We start from the raw sequence: 15,585 nt of genomic DNA, 5'->3' as shown, positions 1-15,585 counted from the left end.
TTTCGAGTCGTATTACACAGGGGGTCGTAGTACAGTCGTTTCTTCTTACTTGGGTTAGTAGTACTGGTTACTTCAGATTTTTCGGTTGAAAGTCTCGAGGGATACGGAGGTGAAACATCGTTAGACTCGCCCAAGAGCTGGTCTGTCTCTTGCGAGCTGTTTTAGTTGAAATTTTGCACGGGGTTTTGTTTTTTTTCAGTGAAAATTTTGAACTATTGAGTACTATTAATGAACTGAAGAGGCTCAACCAGAAGTTGAATAAAGATAAAGAGCAACTTTATGATCAGGTGGGGGAAGAATTTCTCTTGATATTGATTCTTTTTTCAATGTCTCAAAGCTTGGGTTTGCTGAGGATCGACTCATTCACGTCACAGAGGAATTGAAGATCGAGAGACATCGCTTACAAAAGTAAGACGTCTAAAATAAACATCTTAAGGGTACTGTATGTCATCTAGAACTGAAATGGATTTGGAAGAGGCTAAAACGAGAATTTGGGAATTGATAGAGACAAAACGTCAAGGTTAGATGATATAGGAAATAAAGGCAGTGCATTTCTTTCTCTGTATAAAGACGTGGATGCCATGACGGTTTTATCAAGAAAACGTGGACTTTTGGTATACTTTTGTAGATGTAGAGGCTTTTTGAAATTTAATACGGCGTGCTCAGGAAGAGAGAAACCAACAACTTGAAGCCAGCTTGGCAGAAATGCAAGAACAAGTAAATAGACATAGGATTCATTGGGATAACCACTAGAACTCTTATTGTAGATTAAACGGCTTGAATGTTTAGATGAGGAGCGTAGGAGTCTAGCTGGTCAATTCAATCAGGCTTCAAAGAGCTTGGGAAGCAGCGGTAGCTCAATAGAAGTCGAACAGGTTCGTGTGATTGTTTTATAGATGAGTTGATCTCAAAAACGCGTGCTTTAGTCATTTGAGAGCGCCGATGAATGGGTTCGAATTATGAATCAATTGAAGTCAGAAAATCAGGTACGTCACGTTAAATATTTTATGAGTGTTTTAATTAATTTTTTGTAGCTGCTTGCTAGGGATAAAAGTGACATAGAAGAACATTCTAAAGAACGACAGTATGACTTCAAGGAATTATAAATTTCTGACGCAATTGTTTTTAAAAGGCAGAGGACAAGTCCCACAGTTCGAGATGTGTCGTCACCTTTGCTTGTTCCAGTCTTTTCTAGCTCTCCTTTACGACCAAGCATGGTGACGTCAAAATAAACTGTTTTTTTGTTAGGGGGATTTTTGGTCTTAGGATGACAGTGATGATGACGTCGATGATGACGAATTTCTATGTCCTGTCTCTTCATTGACGTCCTCTTTTGAACAATTCGCTCTCATAGCTTCACAAGCTGTAAATAATGCATACCTCTAAGCTGCTATTTGGTAAGAGTGCTTGCGTATTTAGGAAGTTCTATCTCGGCAACGAGCGGAAAAGGCTATGCAATTGATTTCAGAATTATCTGTGCTTGATCCGTCGAGACGTTTGGAGACGGAGGTGCCTTAGTTGATACGGCAATAAAGTCGAATGTACGTGGGGGTTTTTTCCTGAAGGCTGTGAAAATGGAATTCGAAGAAGAGAGAGAATCTTTGAGACAAAAACTGGGGCGTCTAATCGAGTCAAAAAAGAGAACAATGAAAAGGTATATTGTAGACTTTTTTTGTAGCGTGTACATTATTCTTTTTGTAGAAAGCAACAATTGGAGACCACAGTTCAGAAACTTAAACGTTAGGAAAAACAAAATTCAGTATTGAATCTCTGAAACTTGGCTATATACAGAAGAAAAGGAGAAACTTGTGAAGCGGCTGAGAGCCAAAGAACTTCAACTGTCGGCAGACATCAAGTAATGAGACGCATTATTCTTCTCTTACGTCAAAACTCTCCTCTTTAGTGATCCAGTAACAAACGGGAAAAGTTTCTCTAATTGGGAAAGGTACGTTGTAAATTTAGGGATTTAATTAATTAATTAATTAATTATATTAGTCTGATAAATGAGGACTCCTTTGGTGTTGAAACGGAAAAAGGCTTGCTGTAGGATTTCTTAGTAAAAAGGCACCACTTGATATATTTATCTAGGGCTGAAAAAATACCTGTGATCAAAGAGGAAAGTTGTTCAACAGAGTCCCTACTGTGTACTCTGTTGTGTATTTTGGCAGTGGTCGTGTTTTCGGCTACATTCGCATTTAGTCAATTTTGATATTTGTACGAAATCAGAACTATGAGAACCGGAAGCTAATGAAATGATTCGCAAGTTGATTTAATTAATTAATTAACAATTGCACGGCGGTTTTCCGTTTACGTTCCAGTTGTACTTGAAGTACGATTTCTTTGGGGAGTTTTCTTTTATGAACGCCGCATCGGTTGAAGATATGTAGGGAAATATGAAATTTTCGACGGATCCTGCCGCTCGATAGAAGTCTTCAATAAACCAGAGAAATATAGGCGATAAGGTGAGCGTGTTTGTCTCTTTATCAAGACGCATTCCTAAGAAAAATTATTAATTAATTAATTAGGAAGAATTTTCTATTTGTGTACCCTTTTTTGTATTGGATAGAAAATCTCTCATTTGATTGCTCATCTGACTGTGAACGCGCTCTGGAACGTAGGCTTCAGTTCGCACGTTGGGACACGAAATCGATGCGCAGACAATGCAAGCGTGTAGACGGGGATCTTCTCTGAAAAATAACATCAGGTAATAATAATAATAGTAATAATAATTATTATTATTTTATTACTTGAATGGCTGGGGATTTCGAAGATAATCTTCGACGTCATCGAGGCTGAATTCTTTCCCGTTGATAATGCCAGCGTTCATTTTCCAAACGGAGTGATTCAGACTACCTATGTCTAAAATGCTTTTGATTGGGGAGCCCAAGCCAGTGCAGGGATGTTGAATGATCATATTGATAGCGAGAGCATTGTAGGCATTCATAAAGAAAGCGTACGTCTCGTTTCTGTCGAACGATGACGTATTCGTAGACGATAAAATGGTAAGAAAGGCTTCCAAGCGAGAGTCGTTGCTTTCAATTGATTTCAAATAGAAATTTTTTTGAATTTTTTTGAATTACCGCATGGCTTCGTAGTCAACGACGTGCAAAGAAATTCCATCTAGTTGTCCTGGAGACACGTGGTGTTGCATAATCTGCCGCCACACAGATTCGAGCTCTAAAGTACCAGCGGCGAGCTGAACTTACTTCATTCCAAGACTCGATGTTCGGAAAAGTGCCATTGCTCCACGACACTAACCAGAAGACGACGAAAAATCGAAGTGCTGCGATCATCCTGGCTAAACAGAACACCCGGATAAGTTTTATTTCTTTGGATCGTTTTGCATGGGTAGCGGAGTGTCGAAAACGCCCGTTCAAGTGATACACATCGACGGGGAGCTCGAGAAAAACGCCGGGTGGACCGAGGCCCCACTGTAGGACGCGGCGTCCCACTGTTGCCGTGGCTACGCACGTAGCAACGCGTTTTCATTCACAGAGTAGAGTCTGACGAGAAAAGACGAGAAGACATCGAAGAACTGCGAGAACAATTGAAAGAGGCGGAAAATCGAGCTCGAATAGCGGAGAGTCAAGTGAGTCGACGTTTTCTCGGCGATAATTTTTCCCAATTTTTATGTGAAGCTTTTGATTAATCGTGACGCGCCCATTGACGATCAAGTGGCTCTTTTGGAGCGCGAACTCGCTCTCCTCAGGGGAGAACGAGCCAAAGAGAATGGAGTAGAGGTAGAAGACACGTGATACACGTGTTTTATTTCCCTTGATGGTTCACATCTACAGATTGTGAAGAAACTGGAGTCGGATTTGCGAACTGCTGCTGAAGAAATGACAGCTATGGTAAACAGAATAAAAAATAAAAAGTATATAGAGCTTTATTTTTGAGAGGGGGACTATATGAAAGGGGGCTCTAAACGAGACTATATTGTCCTGGGGCTGTATTCTAAGAGATACACAGGCATATATATAATGCAGTCTCATCTTAATTAAAAGAGCGTCAGGGGCTGGGGGATTATGTAGAGAGAGTTAATCGTTGATCAGATGGACTACTGTATATGAAAGGGGGCTCTAAACGAGACTGGGACTCTTATATTGTCCCGGGGGGCTGTATTCAAGATTCTAAGAGGTACATATAGTCTCATCTCAATTAATTAATTAATTAATTAAAAAAGCCCCAGGGGCTGGGGATATATATATATATATATATATATATAAGTCAGATTGTGCTTGGTTTTCTTGTAGAGGGCTAGATATGAGAAAAAAGTGAAACGAGTGAGAAGTGCGTCAGCACGAAGCCGAGCCGAAAATCAACTCGAAATGATTGCACTGAAAGATGAAAATGAACGACTCGTCGACGAGAATGTGAAATTGAAAAGTCAACTTCAAAGATCGTCTTCCCCCACGGAGAGCGACAGTGGACGAAGTCGGCTCGTAATTGAACTTTCACAACAGGTGACCGCACTAAACGACGAACTAACGCGCGCTCGACACACTATAGCGAAACTGAAACTGAAGCAGTCCACTACTCAAAAGGACACGCCCACCAGCGTATTACCGCCTAGCGCTTTTATTGATAAAAAATCAATTCGACTTTCTAAAGATAGCCTTCTAGAATCATAAATAATTTCGTCGATGACGAGAGACTTCCAAAACTAACACGGCGTTGATTAAGTAATAATAATAATCAATACTGTACATCCGTCTATGCTAGACTTCCTTATCTACTATATGTCATTCGCTCCGTCAACGACGAATCGGCCAAAATTTCCTGATTGATGTCGAAGTCATCCTCTTCGTCGTCCTCTTCGTCGTCGAAAACGATCGCTGGTGGTGGTGACGTCACGCCAACCGGTTCGAACTGGACATCGGATCGCAGAGGCGTGTCCAGCGACGAAACGTCGAAGATTCGGCGCGTTCGAAGGCCAGATGGGGACTTGTGAAGAAGCGAACGTCTTTTTCTATTTCTAGCGTCTTCTTGTGGCGGCTCCTTCTGCAGAAAAAAAAATGGAGAAAATGTAGCGAGAAGGAGGAGCGGCGGATCGTCGTCATTCTCACCTTTCGATCGAGAATGTTGACTCCGAACAAAACAAAGAAGACGAGCACCGAAACGCCGCCTGCAATCAGAAGAGCCATGATCGAAAATGCGACCGACTTCTGTAGGATATCCACGGTTATTGTGTATAAAGATACGGACACGACTGGTTTTATCTAGTTCGCTAGTGCCTGCGAAAATCGCGGGCGCCCACGGACCGGTTTATAATGCGATGGTCACGGGATCACGCGCTGATGCGCAATCTCCGGATTCGCCTCCGAAATTCCAACAGAGGAGTCATTTCGACCATGATGCAGTGCGACCTTGTCTAGATTCGAAAGACGAAATCTCTTCCAAAAACTCGATCGATAAAAGGTACAGCCGTGCAGTAGAAGGAGAACATCGCGACCATTTTCGCGCATCGAGCATAATCTCCTCGATAATTACCGGTAGTTACATGATAGGATAAGTGTGTCATTTCAACGATTGTTGATAGAACGCGCTGACCTCGCCTGGAGGGAGGAGGAGGAGGAGAAAAGCTCGCAAAGAACTCGATAAAAGTGTAGCAGTACTACTAAGTCGATGTTTTCATCATGCCGCGCTAATTTTTTCGCTTCCGTCGCACGTCAGACGAACCGTACCATTTTCGCTAATGGCGACGAGACGAAGATTCGACTCGTCGGCGAGAATGACGACGCCGCCTCGTTGATGCGGGGGCGGTGCCGTCCCATATTCTTCATCGTCTTCATCATCATCATCATTGAAGAATATCAAGCCGTGATCGTTTCCCCACGCTGTTTCGAAATCGACAAGGCTTTCGCCCAAAAGGTGCATATCGAGGTAAATCCAGTTGGACTGGATCAACGTTCCAGATGAGTCCGATTCATTCCTGATTCGCTTCCGCATCGGATGACTTTGATGATCGAATGAAATGCCATTCGTTTTTTCGCTTCGTTCGTCAGGCGTGCATTTGCGATTCGCTTTCTGATTCGCTTTCTGTCCCTTATCGTTCGTTAGTGCATCGAGGCGCAGCGGAAATTTCTGTACGTGCGCGCGAACAGGTTTCAGTTCGATCCAGGGGATTTCGAATCGCGAGGCGACGTTTTACCTGCATGACCTTCTCAGCCAATTCGAATAGGAAAAGAAAAACAGCGATTGACGTGCAACCAGCCGCAATAGCGGCGAAGAGAGTCATGCTGCTCAAACCTCAAACCAGAGCTAACCGGTCCTGCGTGGGCGTGTCTAATATATAGATCTATAGTTATTCATCGCTATCGTAGAAGTCTATTAGTTTTTGTCCGATTTTTTGAATTGTTTCGAGGTCACATGAGCGGCAGAGGACTTTCCACCAGGCTCGACGACCGTCTGTGAATGGAATTTCGATTCGACAACAATGCAATCCCATGTATAAAATTCCAACGGCCACCTCTTCGCCTGTGTATTGTAGGCAAAGTTGCGTGTGACACGAGTCGTTGAGAAGAGTCCAACACAATGCCGGAAGTGACGTCGATTTCCATACATCGCAATTTAACCAATCAGACAAGAGTTTCAAATAGTGAAGCAAATACTAATAGAGAATATATATATATATATGTTCGTTCCTATATCTCGGGTCTCCTACTTGATGTGGATTGTCTACTGCCACCCGGAAGCCCAACGCTCGAAGAACAACAAACTCGCACGTGACGAGACTATCTCTCAATTTCCAATATCGATCGCTGACGTCTAGGGGCGGTTCCTTCTTATGAAGACATCTAACGGAATTTTCAAAAAATTGAATTTTTTTTCATTTTCGTACCGGTAGCTCACATTGACGATATCGCGAACTTTGCGTGGCAATTCGTCAATTTTCGATGCGAGATATAAACAGGCGGCGGCAACCAGCTAGAGTAACCATAGTAACCCCCCTGTTCTTTAGTTGGAAATGCAACTACGTGTGGATTGTATTCGTTGAGGCTTTGGGCGTCGAAGAATCGATGGTAGAGAGTCGTCGCTGTCGATGTGCAGACGCTGGACAGTTTGAGCATTTGTGCTGAGGCCCATTGTATGCGTTAGACAATCAGACAGCCACAGAGATAGGTACCTGCTTCGAAAATGAACCGCGTAAGCTCGAAATGCCGTTTCTTCTCGCTAGCTTGCATTGCGGACTTAGCGTGCGCTAGGGCACCGGACAGCATGGAACTTTTGCGAGCGAAACACGTCAAATATCTGAATCGTTGCCTCGGCATTCTACCTCAATCGTCCGAAATGCACGATACAAATCGGTAGGAAAGCGAAGAAACATCGCACAGCCTTTCAAAACGCTTCTTCTCTTCAGAATGACGATCTGCTTCTTCGCTCTATCGGGCCTCGACCTTTTAGACGCCTTAAATCTAAGCGAAACCGAGAAAAAATCCATAATCGATTGGATATACGCTCAACAAGTTCAACCAGACGGCGAAAACGCGAGCCAGTGCGGATTTCGAGGATCACCTGTAGTCGGATCTCCCTTCATAGTACAGGTATAGTTTACGGTCACGTAATTGATGACGTTTTTTGTAATCAGATAATTATAGTCTATATTTTATTGATTTTTTTGTTACTGATAGGATAAGTGGATTCCTATTCCATTTGACTGCAGTCACATTACAATGACGTATACAGCACTCGCTTCTCTTCTCATTCTCGGCGATGATTTGTCGCGAGTCAATCGAAAAGCAATTGTGAGTGGCTTGAAGGGACTTCAACTCGTCGACGGAAGGTATCTCCCAGAAGAAGCATCCGGGAAAGGATGTCAGTTTCTGTTTGATTTCTAGCTATTTTGCTGTTCCTTTTGGTGGGGAAAATGACATGCGATTTTTGTATTGCGCTTGTTGCATTAGTGCAATACTTGGCGACTGGAGGGGCGTCGATCAGACAAAAGCCGTCGATTTTATTGTCAAATCGCAAGGATATGATTATGGCATAGGACAGGGACCAAATCAAGAGTCTCACGGCCAGTGACGTCATTAGTTAACTAATTAATCTTATTTCTATTTCATTTTAGGTGGATCAACGTTCTGTGCTATTGCCTCTTTGGCGCTTATGAATCGACTGGAATCTGCTTTCGATGAGAGGCAATTGGAGGGACTAAAAAAGTGGTGTCTCAATAGACAGCAATCTGGCTTCAACGGTCGTCCCAATAAACCCGTCGACACGTGTTATTCTTTCTGGATTGGAGCTTCGCTAAAGGTAACAAATAAATAAATAAATAATATTTCTTTTCTCAAACATTACTGTAGCTACTAGGATGCTACGATTTTGTAAATGAAGATCTAATTCGCGGTTTCACGCTTTCTACTCAATCGACTGTGATTGGGGGACTAAGCAAATGGCCTGATTGTCATCCAGGTATTCAGCGTGGGTAGGACGCGCGATTGGGACTCGTTATTCTTATCTAGATCCTTTACACACCTATCTCGGGTTGTGTGGGCTTTCGTTGATGAATGAATCGGGTTTACAACCGATTCATCCTGCACTGAATATCTCTAGAAGGGCGACAGTAGCGGCGAAACTACTTTTATAGGTGTTTTAATAAAATCTAAGTGAAATCGAGCTTTCTGATGCTATGCGAATGTCTGTTTTTAGCGAGAGTGTACGATAAACTGCTCGTTGCGATTGTTTCGACTATAAATTTCAATAAACTCCTTCGCCGTTTATCGTAAGCAGAGTAGCGCAGGGGTAGCGCGTTGGGCCCATAACCCAAAGGTCGTAGGATCGAAACCTACCTCTGCTAAATTTTTTCTCTTTGTTTTTTTTTCTTTTCGTTTTATTTTATATCCTTTTTCAAACAATACGCGTTCTCGACTGAGTTCTAACTGCTCAAGCACACAGAATTATTGTTCATTCAGACATCGAATCCCAGTTTTCGTAGACATTCCTTGTGCGCCTCAATGAGACTTTTGCAGTTCTCTTCACCACGCTCTACAATGCTAGAACAGAAAGATGATGTCAGTGAGACTGTACAGTACAAAAGCGAATTTACTGAAGGCATCAGAATAATAACTAACTCACCATTCATCACGCAATTTTTTTGTTTCAGGACAAGCACAGCAGGGTTTAAGTTTCTTCTCTTGTCCACGATCACGATCAGTTACGCCACCGTTCATATTGACTTCAGCGAAGTTAGCGTACGCTATGTCAGAAGCAGAAGTACTTTCTCGCGAAGATAAGCGTCGTTTGAGAAAGAAGTTGAATAGAAAAGTAAACTCTGGTTTAGGCTGTGCCATTCTGATTTGTTTTTCAGCGGAAACGTCAAGCTGAGGCGAGTAGACGCGACGATGTCAGCGAAGACGAAAAACCAAAAATCTATACAGTATCCTTGCCAGACGAAGGAATAGAGGCAAAAGCCGAGAGAAAACATCGCGGATTACGCTGCAAAAAATGCCTCCACTTACTCTGCAAAGACGAAGTAGATTCTCCAAAAAAAATATGTATTTCAACTTGATTCTGATTTCGGACAGGATTTCTCGTTGAGAAATGAAGAACTCTGGCTTTCTCGGTCTGTTTTGACAGACAAGCATTGGCACGGAGTGCAAGTTCGAAAAGGACAAGTAGAATAGACAGGCATCTTTGACTTATTATTATTATTATTAGAGAATATTGTTGCAGGTATTTTGTCAGAATATGCATAAAGTTGGATCAATTGTGACTTCTACTCACGCTAATGACACAATTTTGGTTCCAGTAATAAAAGTAAGAGAGCTTTAAGCAATACTTTTATTCCATGGTTTCATCATAGGTCGACAAGACAACGTACAGAGAAAATTTTATATCGTAAAAAAATGAATATATTTAATTCCAGTTTTCAGGGGGAGATGTTCGTTTTTCCCACGTGTCATTGATTTTTCGCCGCTTCGACTCGTTCTCTTGATATTCGTAATCGTCTTGCATCTGCTTCAGCGCCTTTTCGGACTTTGTCGCTTTCCATTTGACGCAATTCGTCAAATTTCGCTTGTGAACGGCGCACGACTTGAATTCGCCGTAGATGTAGTAGTGATGAAACTGGTACGTCGACGACGCGCATTTTCTCCACGCGTTCATGAAATCCAGGCAACGCGGCATCGGAAACTCGGACATTTCGAACGGCTAACGCGCGCGGGGTCTTCGATCATGGAGGAGGAAGTCCCAACAAAATTCGTCGATCCGCCGTCGCAATCGCTCGCCTGCCCAATCTGCCGTCAAATATTCACCGAGCCCGTCATCTCGGTGCAGTGTGGACACACGTTCTGCCGGCGATGCGTCGTTTCGTCGTCTCGCTGTCCAGTCGACGAAATAGCGCACAAAGTACAGCGAAAGTAACGCTTACGTGCACCTACCACTCTCTCATGTCGAAATCATCGTCGCAGCCGGTCGATCTCGTCGTCAATCGTGCAATTCAGTCCCAAATCGAAGAACTCGCGATCTATTGCCGTTACGGACTAAAACGCTCCGAATCGGACTCGAATTTCGTCGTAGACGACGAAGGATGTTGCGAAACGGTTCGATTCGGTCGACGAGACGAGCACGAGAGCGTTTGTCCTCACGCTTTCGTTCCCTGTCCACTTGGGGGCGTGGCCTTATGCGGATTCATTCGTCGACGCGATATCGACGAACACGTGGCCCAATGTCGACGCGTTCGATGCCCGTATAGCACTTCAGGTATGATTATTTATTTTTAATTCATTAAGTAATTTTTTGATTATTAAGGATGCGATTTTTTATTAATAAATTTTTTGATTATTAAGGATGCGATTTTTTATTAATAAATTTTTGATTATTAAGGATGCGATTTTTTATTAATTATTTTTTGATTATTAAGGATGCGATTTTTTATTAATTAATTTTTTGATTATTAAGGATGCGATTTTCGTGGGGGAAGCGATGAGATTGAAAATCATAAAGCGATTTGTGGTTTTCGTGGAATTGCATTTATTCACGCCTCTCAGAGTAGCGAAGTGATACATAGTTCCAACTTAAATTTTTCCCATATTCTTAAGAATTTGCTACGCAGATTTCTCAGCTACGCAAAGTCAATGAAGAACTCAGAAGAAACATGCAATTGCTTGTTGAACAGATGACTGTGTTGGAGAGTAGTGTGAGCGAAATACACGCCAAAATGGAACACTATGAAAAGTAGAGATTCCAGACTTGTTTCCGTCCTCTATTCGCGCTCTTTTTTGACCTCTAGTCTCATTGGATCTCTTCGCGAAGAGGTCCTTAGGCGTCAGTTGAAGGAAATCGATAATCAAACTCAAATAATTGCCGTTACAAATCACAGATGTAAAAATTAAAAATACTATAATTGAATTGCTATTTATCTTTTTGTAGCTCCGATTATTTCGCTACGTCAGCAGCATAAACGATCGTCATCGCTTACGTCCGCACTTCCGTCGCATTTCCACGTTTCCGACGCCGTTACAACGCATTCGAGTGGAAATATAGCGCAGCCAACGCCCCCTACACTTAAAATCGAATCGTGGACAATGCCTTTTACTTTTAAATGCATTGGAACGTTTAGGTAAGTAAAAATAAGAAGATGACTCCTTTTATAAGATTGGTTCTCTTGTAGAGGTCATAATGGTGGTGTTTTCCGTCTCGCAGCCAATAAAGGACGTCTCTATAGCGGAAGTCGCGATGGAATGGTCAAAGTTTGGGATGTAGGGGATTTAAAAAGAGGTTGTATAGAAACCCTGAAATTTCACAGGGACACTGTAAGAAGGAATTAAATAAATAAATAAATAAATATTTAATTTATTTATGAATGTAGGTTCAGGCGTTGGTGATTGGAAATGGGCGTGTCTACAGTGCTGGTGCTGATACGAATATCGCAGTGTGGGGAGAAGATAGTTTGGAAATTAAGAAAACTATTGAGGTAATCATGTCATTTATTTATTTATTTATTTATTTATTTTTTCTGTAGAAAGCGCATAAGAATATTGTTAGTTCGTTAGCCGTTGTAGGAAAGTATTTATTCAGCGCGTCATTGGCTGAAATCAAAGTGTGGAATGCTCTCACTTTGGATCATTTGCGAACCCTAGAGGGGCTCAATCATTGGGTCCGAGCCTTGGCTGTCGACGAACAGAACGTGGGTTCTATTAATTAATTATTTATTTATTTATTTATTATGAAAGTATACATAGGAAAAAGTTTACAGTGGAGCTCATAATACGATACACACGTGGCTGGCTCACGGAGACTTTAGCTTATGCGGGAAACTGGATCTTTCTCAAGGATCTATATATTCCTTAGTTGTGACGAGACAATATCTCATAGCAGGTTAAAGATAGATACAATTGAGGCTAATAAGTGAGAGATTCTTGTGTGTACTATAGGAACATATAATCAAAATATTCATATTTATGATATCAATAAGCAGCAACATGTTAAAGCGCTTTTTGGACACATCAGCTCTGTTACTGATTTGGCTGTGTCCTTGTCAGGTCGCTTTCTTTTTTCTAGCTCACTTGATGCTACAGTTCAGGTTAAATGTATACCACGTGATTTATTATTTATTTATTTATTCTTCTCTTCTTCTAAAAGGTATGGAATTTGGAAAATATGCTGCCTATACAAGTTTTAAAGCGGCATGAAGCCGGGGTGAATTCCGTGACGATTCATGAAGATCATTTACTCAGCGCGTCGGAAGACCACGAAATCAAGGTAATAAAAGACTTAGCTAAATTTTGATTATTTTATGGGGAAATACGATTAAAATTTTGATTATTTTATGGGGAAATACAATTAAAATTCTGATTATTTTATGGGGAAATACAATTAAAATTCTGATTATTCGATTAAGATTTTAATTATTTTATGAAAAATACGATTAAAATTTTGATTATTTTATGGGGAAATACGATACTTCTCCTTCTACTAGATATTCAAATATTTCAAGATGTAAAAACGCAGTAGAAATGAAGCAGAAGAAAAAAAAAGGTGTTTTTCAATTTTTCACTTACATTTTTTTCTAATGCAGACGGCACCCTCGTCGTCGTAATCCTGTTTCGTAGCGCACACATTCACGAACTCGTCCTTGGACGCGTACATGGCGGCGCCGCGCCACGCCAAGTGAGCGCGACGCTCATCAGCAATGACGCTCGTGCCGGAAAACGCGGCGACTTTAGGTAGAACGTCGGCTTCGAGACGCTGCTTGAGTCCAGGTAAAAGTGACGTGCCCCCGGTGAGAACAATATTGCTTGATAATACATCATGGATTTCTTGTGTTGGCTGGCCGCGAATGCAGTCGATTGCCATTTCGTGAATTCCCTTCATGTCGTGACCGAATGTCCCGTAGCCATGTGGCTCGAAAAGAATTTCCGTGCACTTGAATAATTCGTCGCCTAATTGGATCGTTTTGCCGGTATCCGGGAACGTATATACGGGTTGGTTTTCCGCGTTGGCCAATAGGGTTGCGTCCTCTTGGATGTTTGCCGAAACGCCTGCGTGTAATTCCTTTAGGAGTCGTATTGATTCCAAATCATGTGACGTGTAAAATGAATGGCTTTTGAGATTGAGTAAGTGAGCGAGAAATTCGGTCACTTCGCCTCCGGCTACGTTCGACGTAGCGCGCGCTATTTGACAGCCTTCGTAGAGCGCCGTCACGACGTTGATCCCGTGACCTAATTCCATAACTAAACCCTCCGTTTTTCCGAGTGCGTAGAGAACGAGCACTGCAGAATTAGGCGGCATATAAACAGCCGGAGCGTGAAAAGTTTCAAAGAGAATCTAAGAGGAGAAAGAGGGCGGGGCTAACTGCAAGTGGGCGTGGTATAGGTCCATTCAATCGCGCAGTACCTCAGCCATTTTCTCGTCGCTCGTGCCGGACGATTCGACGTTGCGAAAGTTCGTCACGCATACGGCGTGTTCGTCCGGAGCAACGTCGTCGAGGACCTCGAACGCGTGCCGAACGAGAGCCTCGACGCCGTCCCAGTTTTCGACGCACCCGTTTACGATTGGTCGATCGTAGTGCAAGTGCACGGGCTTTGCCATTCGCGCTTCGGCTCTTCGACCGACGTAAACGCCCTCCTTTTTGCTTACGTGCCTGTAACTGCCGATAGCGCTTGGAAAAATTTGCGATGGGAGCTCATCGACGTTGAAGCCGGCTTTACATGAGCCGCTTCCGAGGTCAATCACGATTGCCATCTCGCTTTTGTTATGTGACGTTCGCTCTTCGTTTAGAGCGCGTTATGCTACCCGGAAGTGTTTGTCGCGTTTTCACGTCGATTTGCTTATCGTAATTGTCGATCGCGCGCATTGTTTCGAATGCTAACTGCTCCAAACGTTCGACTCGTGTCATGACTAGTTCACTCGATTATCATAAGCAAACATTCGTTGGCGAACACCTGAGCGCGGATTATCTCATGCTCTTGTTGCAAAGCGATGATGCGGCGACGTTCGCCAAGGAAAAGAAGGAGCACGTCATCGCTACGGCATCATGGGAGGTTTAGTCCATAGGGTTTCCCTAGGCAGTCATCTCATTTCCGCCCTCGTGAACTTCCGGGAATGCGCACTCTCAGCACTTAGTCTCTCACTTGGGTATCTTCAACACTTCCTTCGACCTTTGGGCGTCGTCCTTTTCGTTCGCTCTCGTCTGCGATCGTCTCAAAGTCCGAAAAGTCAACCCACGCCATCGCACGCCGTCAACGTGATGCAGAAAACGAGCCGAAACGTCGACGCCCCCCCTCGATCATCATTCGTCGAACGAACAGTCGTCGAAATGATAGCAGCAAAAAAACGAACCGTTCGTCGCTTCGGATTAGCGTCCGTCTTTCTCCTCTGTCTCGCCGCCGGCGCTCTAGGAGGAATCGGCGCCTGGTCCTTCTACGCACGACGTCGTTTTCTGCGCAACGATCTCAACTCATTAGAAGAACATCTTCCGAGAACGGCTCGCGAAGATCTGACCTACAGTATCGATCCAACTTATATCGCAATGGCGACAGGTGGCTTCGGTCTCGTCGTCGGATTCGCCGGCTTCGTCGCCGTTTTTCGTCGCAACGCGACGCGCCTTGCCTTCGCTTTCGTTCTCGCCGCTCTCTTACTTCTCCTTCTCGCTCATATCGCCACGGGCATTATAGCGCTCGTCTATCGACAGACGATACGCCACGATATTCGTCAATCGTTGCTAATCGACTTCCGTAATCGAATTACTCAACATTCGACTTCGATGGACGTCGTTCAGCGCGACTACGAATGCTGTGGCGCCGAGAATCCCGACGATTGGGAAGCGAACGTGAATTTCACGTGTCGCGATGACGGTAGCGGTTATTGCGGTGTGCCGCGCTCGTGTTGCCGTCAAGAGTCCATTGACTGCGGCTATCGTGCGCGCGTCGCCCATAGCGACGCTTTTTACGACGTCGGTTGCGTCGATTCGGTGAGAATGAACTCTTGGCAGCGGATCGAAACCATAGATCTGTTCGTTCTGAGCGTTGGCGCCTTTGCTCTTTCTTTTATCGTCGTTCTTGCGCTCGTATTCGCCGCCGTATATTTGCATAAGATTGAGAGTATCTAGTCCCCTTTTTTGTTCCGAGTGTGTATTATAGTCGC

The 15,585-nt window shown here is 43.4% G+C and overlaps 8 protein-coding genes and 1 non-coding gene across 16 annotated transcripts; 6 read left to right on the top strand and 3 right to left on the bottom strand.

Moving 5' to 3' along the window:
- Positions 1 to 37: 37 nt before the first annotated feature.
- LOC136191993 (uncharacterized) lies at positions 38 to 2,293 on the top strand. The gene is made up of 18 exons (XM_065980448.1): positions 38 to 140; positions 200 to 287; positions 338 to 408; positions 456 to 520; positions 571 to 614; positions 667 to 717; positions 768 to 875; positions 927 to 986; positions 1,035 to 1,084; positions 1,133 to 1,217; positions 1,267 to 1,365; positions 1,420 to 1,509; positions 1,566 to 1,654; positions 1,702 to 1,739; positions 1,792 to 1,855; positions 1,904 to 1,945; positions 1,996 to 2,043; positions 2,089 to 2,293. The coding sequence occupies exons 4-18, from the start codon at positions 463 to 465 to the stop codon at positions 2,207 to 2,209; spliced, it is 1,047 nt and encodes a 348-aa protein (XP_065836520.1). The 5' UTR covers positions 38 to 140; positions 200 to 287; positions 338 to 408; positions 456 to 462; the 3' UTR covers positions 2,210 to 2,293.
- LOC136191992 (uncharacterized) lies at positions 2,196 to 3,355 on the bottom strand. The gene is made up of 5 exons (XM_065980447.1): positions 3,207 to 3,355; positions 3,081 to 3,154; positions 2,748 to 3,032; positions 2,548 to 2,687; positions 2,196 to 2,496 (listed from the first exon to the last, which is right to left on the bottom strand). Exons 1-5 carry the CDS (start codon positions 3,291 to 3,293, stop codon positions 2,282 to 2,284), a joined length of 801 nt encoding a protein of 266 aa, XP_065836519.1. The 5' UTR covers positions 3,294 to 3,355; the 3' UTR covers positions 2,196 to 2,281.
- On the top strand, positions 3,345 to 4,623 carry LOC136192168 (coiled-coil domain-containing protein 192-like). The gene is made up of 6 exons (XM_065980687.1): positions 3,345 to 3,433; positions 3,496 to 3,589; positions 3,639 to 3,740; positions 3,795 to 3,851; positions 4,254 to 4,559; positions 4,612 to 4,623. Exons 1-6 carry the CDS (start codon positions 3,345 to 3,347, stop codon positions 4,621 to 4,623), a joined length of 660 nt encoding a protein of 219 aa, XP_065836759.1.
- Positions 4,535 to 7,532, bottom strand: LOC136191994 (cyclin-Q-like). Of its 3 annotated transcripts, XM_065980451.1 has the most exons (7): positions 7,277 to 7,532; positions 6,978 to 7,224; positions 6,842 to 6,927; positions 6,665 to 6,797; positions 6,152 to 6,610; positions 5,067 to 6,084; positions 4,535 to 5,001 (listed from the first exon to the last, which is right to left on the bottom strand). In XM_065980451.1, exons 2-5 carry the CDS (start codon positions 7,068 to 7,070, stop codon positions 6,305 to 6,307), a joined length of 618 nt encoding a protein of 205 aa, XP_065836523.1. In that variant the 5' UTR covers positions 7,071 to 7,224; positions 7,277 to 7,532; the 3' UTR covers positions 4,535 to 5,001; positions 5,067 to 6,084; positions 6,152 to 6,304. The 3 variants fall into 3 exon arrangements, with proteins under 3 accessions (XP_065836523.1, XP_065836521.1, XP_065836522.1); XM_065980449.1 differs by having other exon boundaries at positions 6,853 to 7,224; XM_065980450.1 differs by having other exon boundaries at positions 6,853 to 7,532.
- Positions 4,633 to 8,616, top strand: LOC136191990 (geranylgeranyl transferase type-1 subunit beta-like). Of its 4 annotated transcripts, XM_065980444.1 has the most exons (10): positions 4,633 to 5,167; positions 5,224 to 5,418; positions 5,540 to 7,122; positions 7,178 to 7,307; positions 7,361 to 7,544; positions 7,632 to 7,783; positions 7,839 to 8,017; positions 8,069 to 8,253; positions 8,304 to 8,412; positions 8,463 to 8,616. In XM_065980444.1, exons 4-10 carry the CDS (start codon positions 7,219 to 7,221, stop codon positions 8,585 to 8,587), a joined length of 1,023 nt encoding a protein of 340 aa, XP_065836516.1. In that variant the 5' UTR covers positions 4,633 to 5,167; positions 5,224 to 5,418; positions 5,540 to 7,122; positions 7,178 to 7,218; the 3' UTR covers positions 8,588 to 8,616. The 4 variants fall into 4 exon arrangements, with proteins under 4 accessions (XP_065836516.1, XP_065836513.1, XP_065836514.1 ...); XM_065980441.1 differs by having other exon boundaries at positions 5,540 to 7,307; XM_065980442.1 differs by having other exon boundaries at positions 5,224 to 5,492; positions 5,540 to 7,307.
- A 109-nt stretch (positions 8,617 to 8,725) lies between these two features.
- Positions 8,726 to 8,797, top strand: Trnam-cau (transfer RNA methionine (anticodon CAU)). Its single transcript has one exon. It is a non-coding gene; the product is annotated as a tRNA-Met (tRNA).
- Positions 8,798 to 9,179: 382 nt separating this feature from the next.
- LOC136191983 (E3 ubiquitin-protein ligase TRAF7-like) lies at positions 9,180 to 13,044 on the top strand. Of its 3 annotated transcripts, none has more exons than XM_065980430.1 (19): positions 9,218 to 9,264; positions 9,308 to 9,325; positions 9,378 to 9,472; positions 9,525 to 9,614; positions 9,673 to 9,756; positions 9,803 to 9,816; positions 9,873 to 10,347; positions 10,410 to 10,701; positions 10,900 to 10,997; positions 11,054 to 11,175; positions 11,231 to 11,322; positions 11,371 to 11,560; positions 11,612 to 11,753; positions 11,810 to 11,914; positions 11,963 to 12,127; positions 12,183 to 12,318; positions 12,375 to 12,523; positions 12,583 to 12,702; positions 12,920 to 13,044. In XM_065980430.1, the coding sequence occupies exons 5-19, from the start codon at positions 9,688 to 9,690 to the stop codon at positions 12,941 to 12,943; spliced, it is 2,193 nt and encodes a 730-aa protein (XP_065836502.1). In that variant the 5' UTR covers positions 9,218 to 9,264; positions 9,308 to 9,325; positions 9,378 to 9,472; positions 9,525 to 9,614; positions 9,673 to 9,687; the 3' UTR covers positions 12,944 to 13,044. The 3 variants fall into 3 exon arrangements, with proteins under 3 accessions (XP_065836501.1, XP_065836502.1, XP_065836503.1); XM_065980431.1 differs by having other exon boundaries at positions 9,219 to 9,264; positions 9,390 to 9,472; XM_065980429.1 differs by having other exon boundaries at positions 9,180 to 9,264; positions 9,308 to 9,472.
- On the bottom strand, positions 12,895 to 15,202 carry LOC136191989 (actin-like). Its single transcript, XM_065980440.1, has 2 exons — positions 13,837 to 15,202; positions 12,895 to 13,767 (listed from the first exon to the last, which is right to left on the bottom strand). The coding sequence occupies exons 1-2, from the start codon at positions 14,182 to 14,184 to the stop codon at positions 12,994 to 12,996; spliced, it is 1,122 nt and encodes a 373-aa protein (XP_065836512.1). The 5' UTR covers positions 14,185 to 15,202; the 3' UTR covers positions 12,895 to 12,993.
- On the top strand, positions 14,972 to 15,550 carry LOC136192167 (tetraspanin-17-like). Its single transcript, XM_065980686.1, has one exon. It carries the CDS (start codon positions 14,972 to 14,974, stop codon positions 15,548 to 15,550), a length of 579 nt encoding a protein of 192 aa, XP_065836758.1.
- The last annotated feature ends 35 nt before the right edge of the window (positions 15,551 to 15,585 follow it).

Source organism: Oscarella lobularis, chromosome 10 (assembly GCF_947507565.1).
Source record: "Oscarella lobularis chromosome 10, ooOscLobu1.1, whole genome shotgun sequence".
Lineage (NCBI taxonomy): Eukaryota > Metazoa > Porifera > Homoscleromorpha > Homosclerophorida > Oscarellidae > Oscarella > Oscarella lobularis.
The sequence above is the reverse complement of the archived record's forward strand: the minus strand, read 5'-3'. Positions and strand labels throughout refer to the sequence as shown.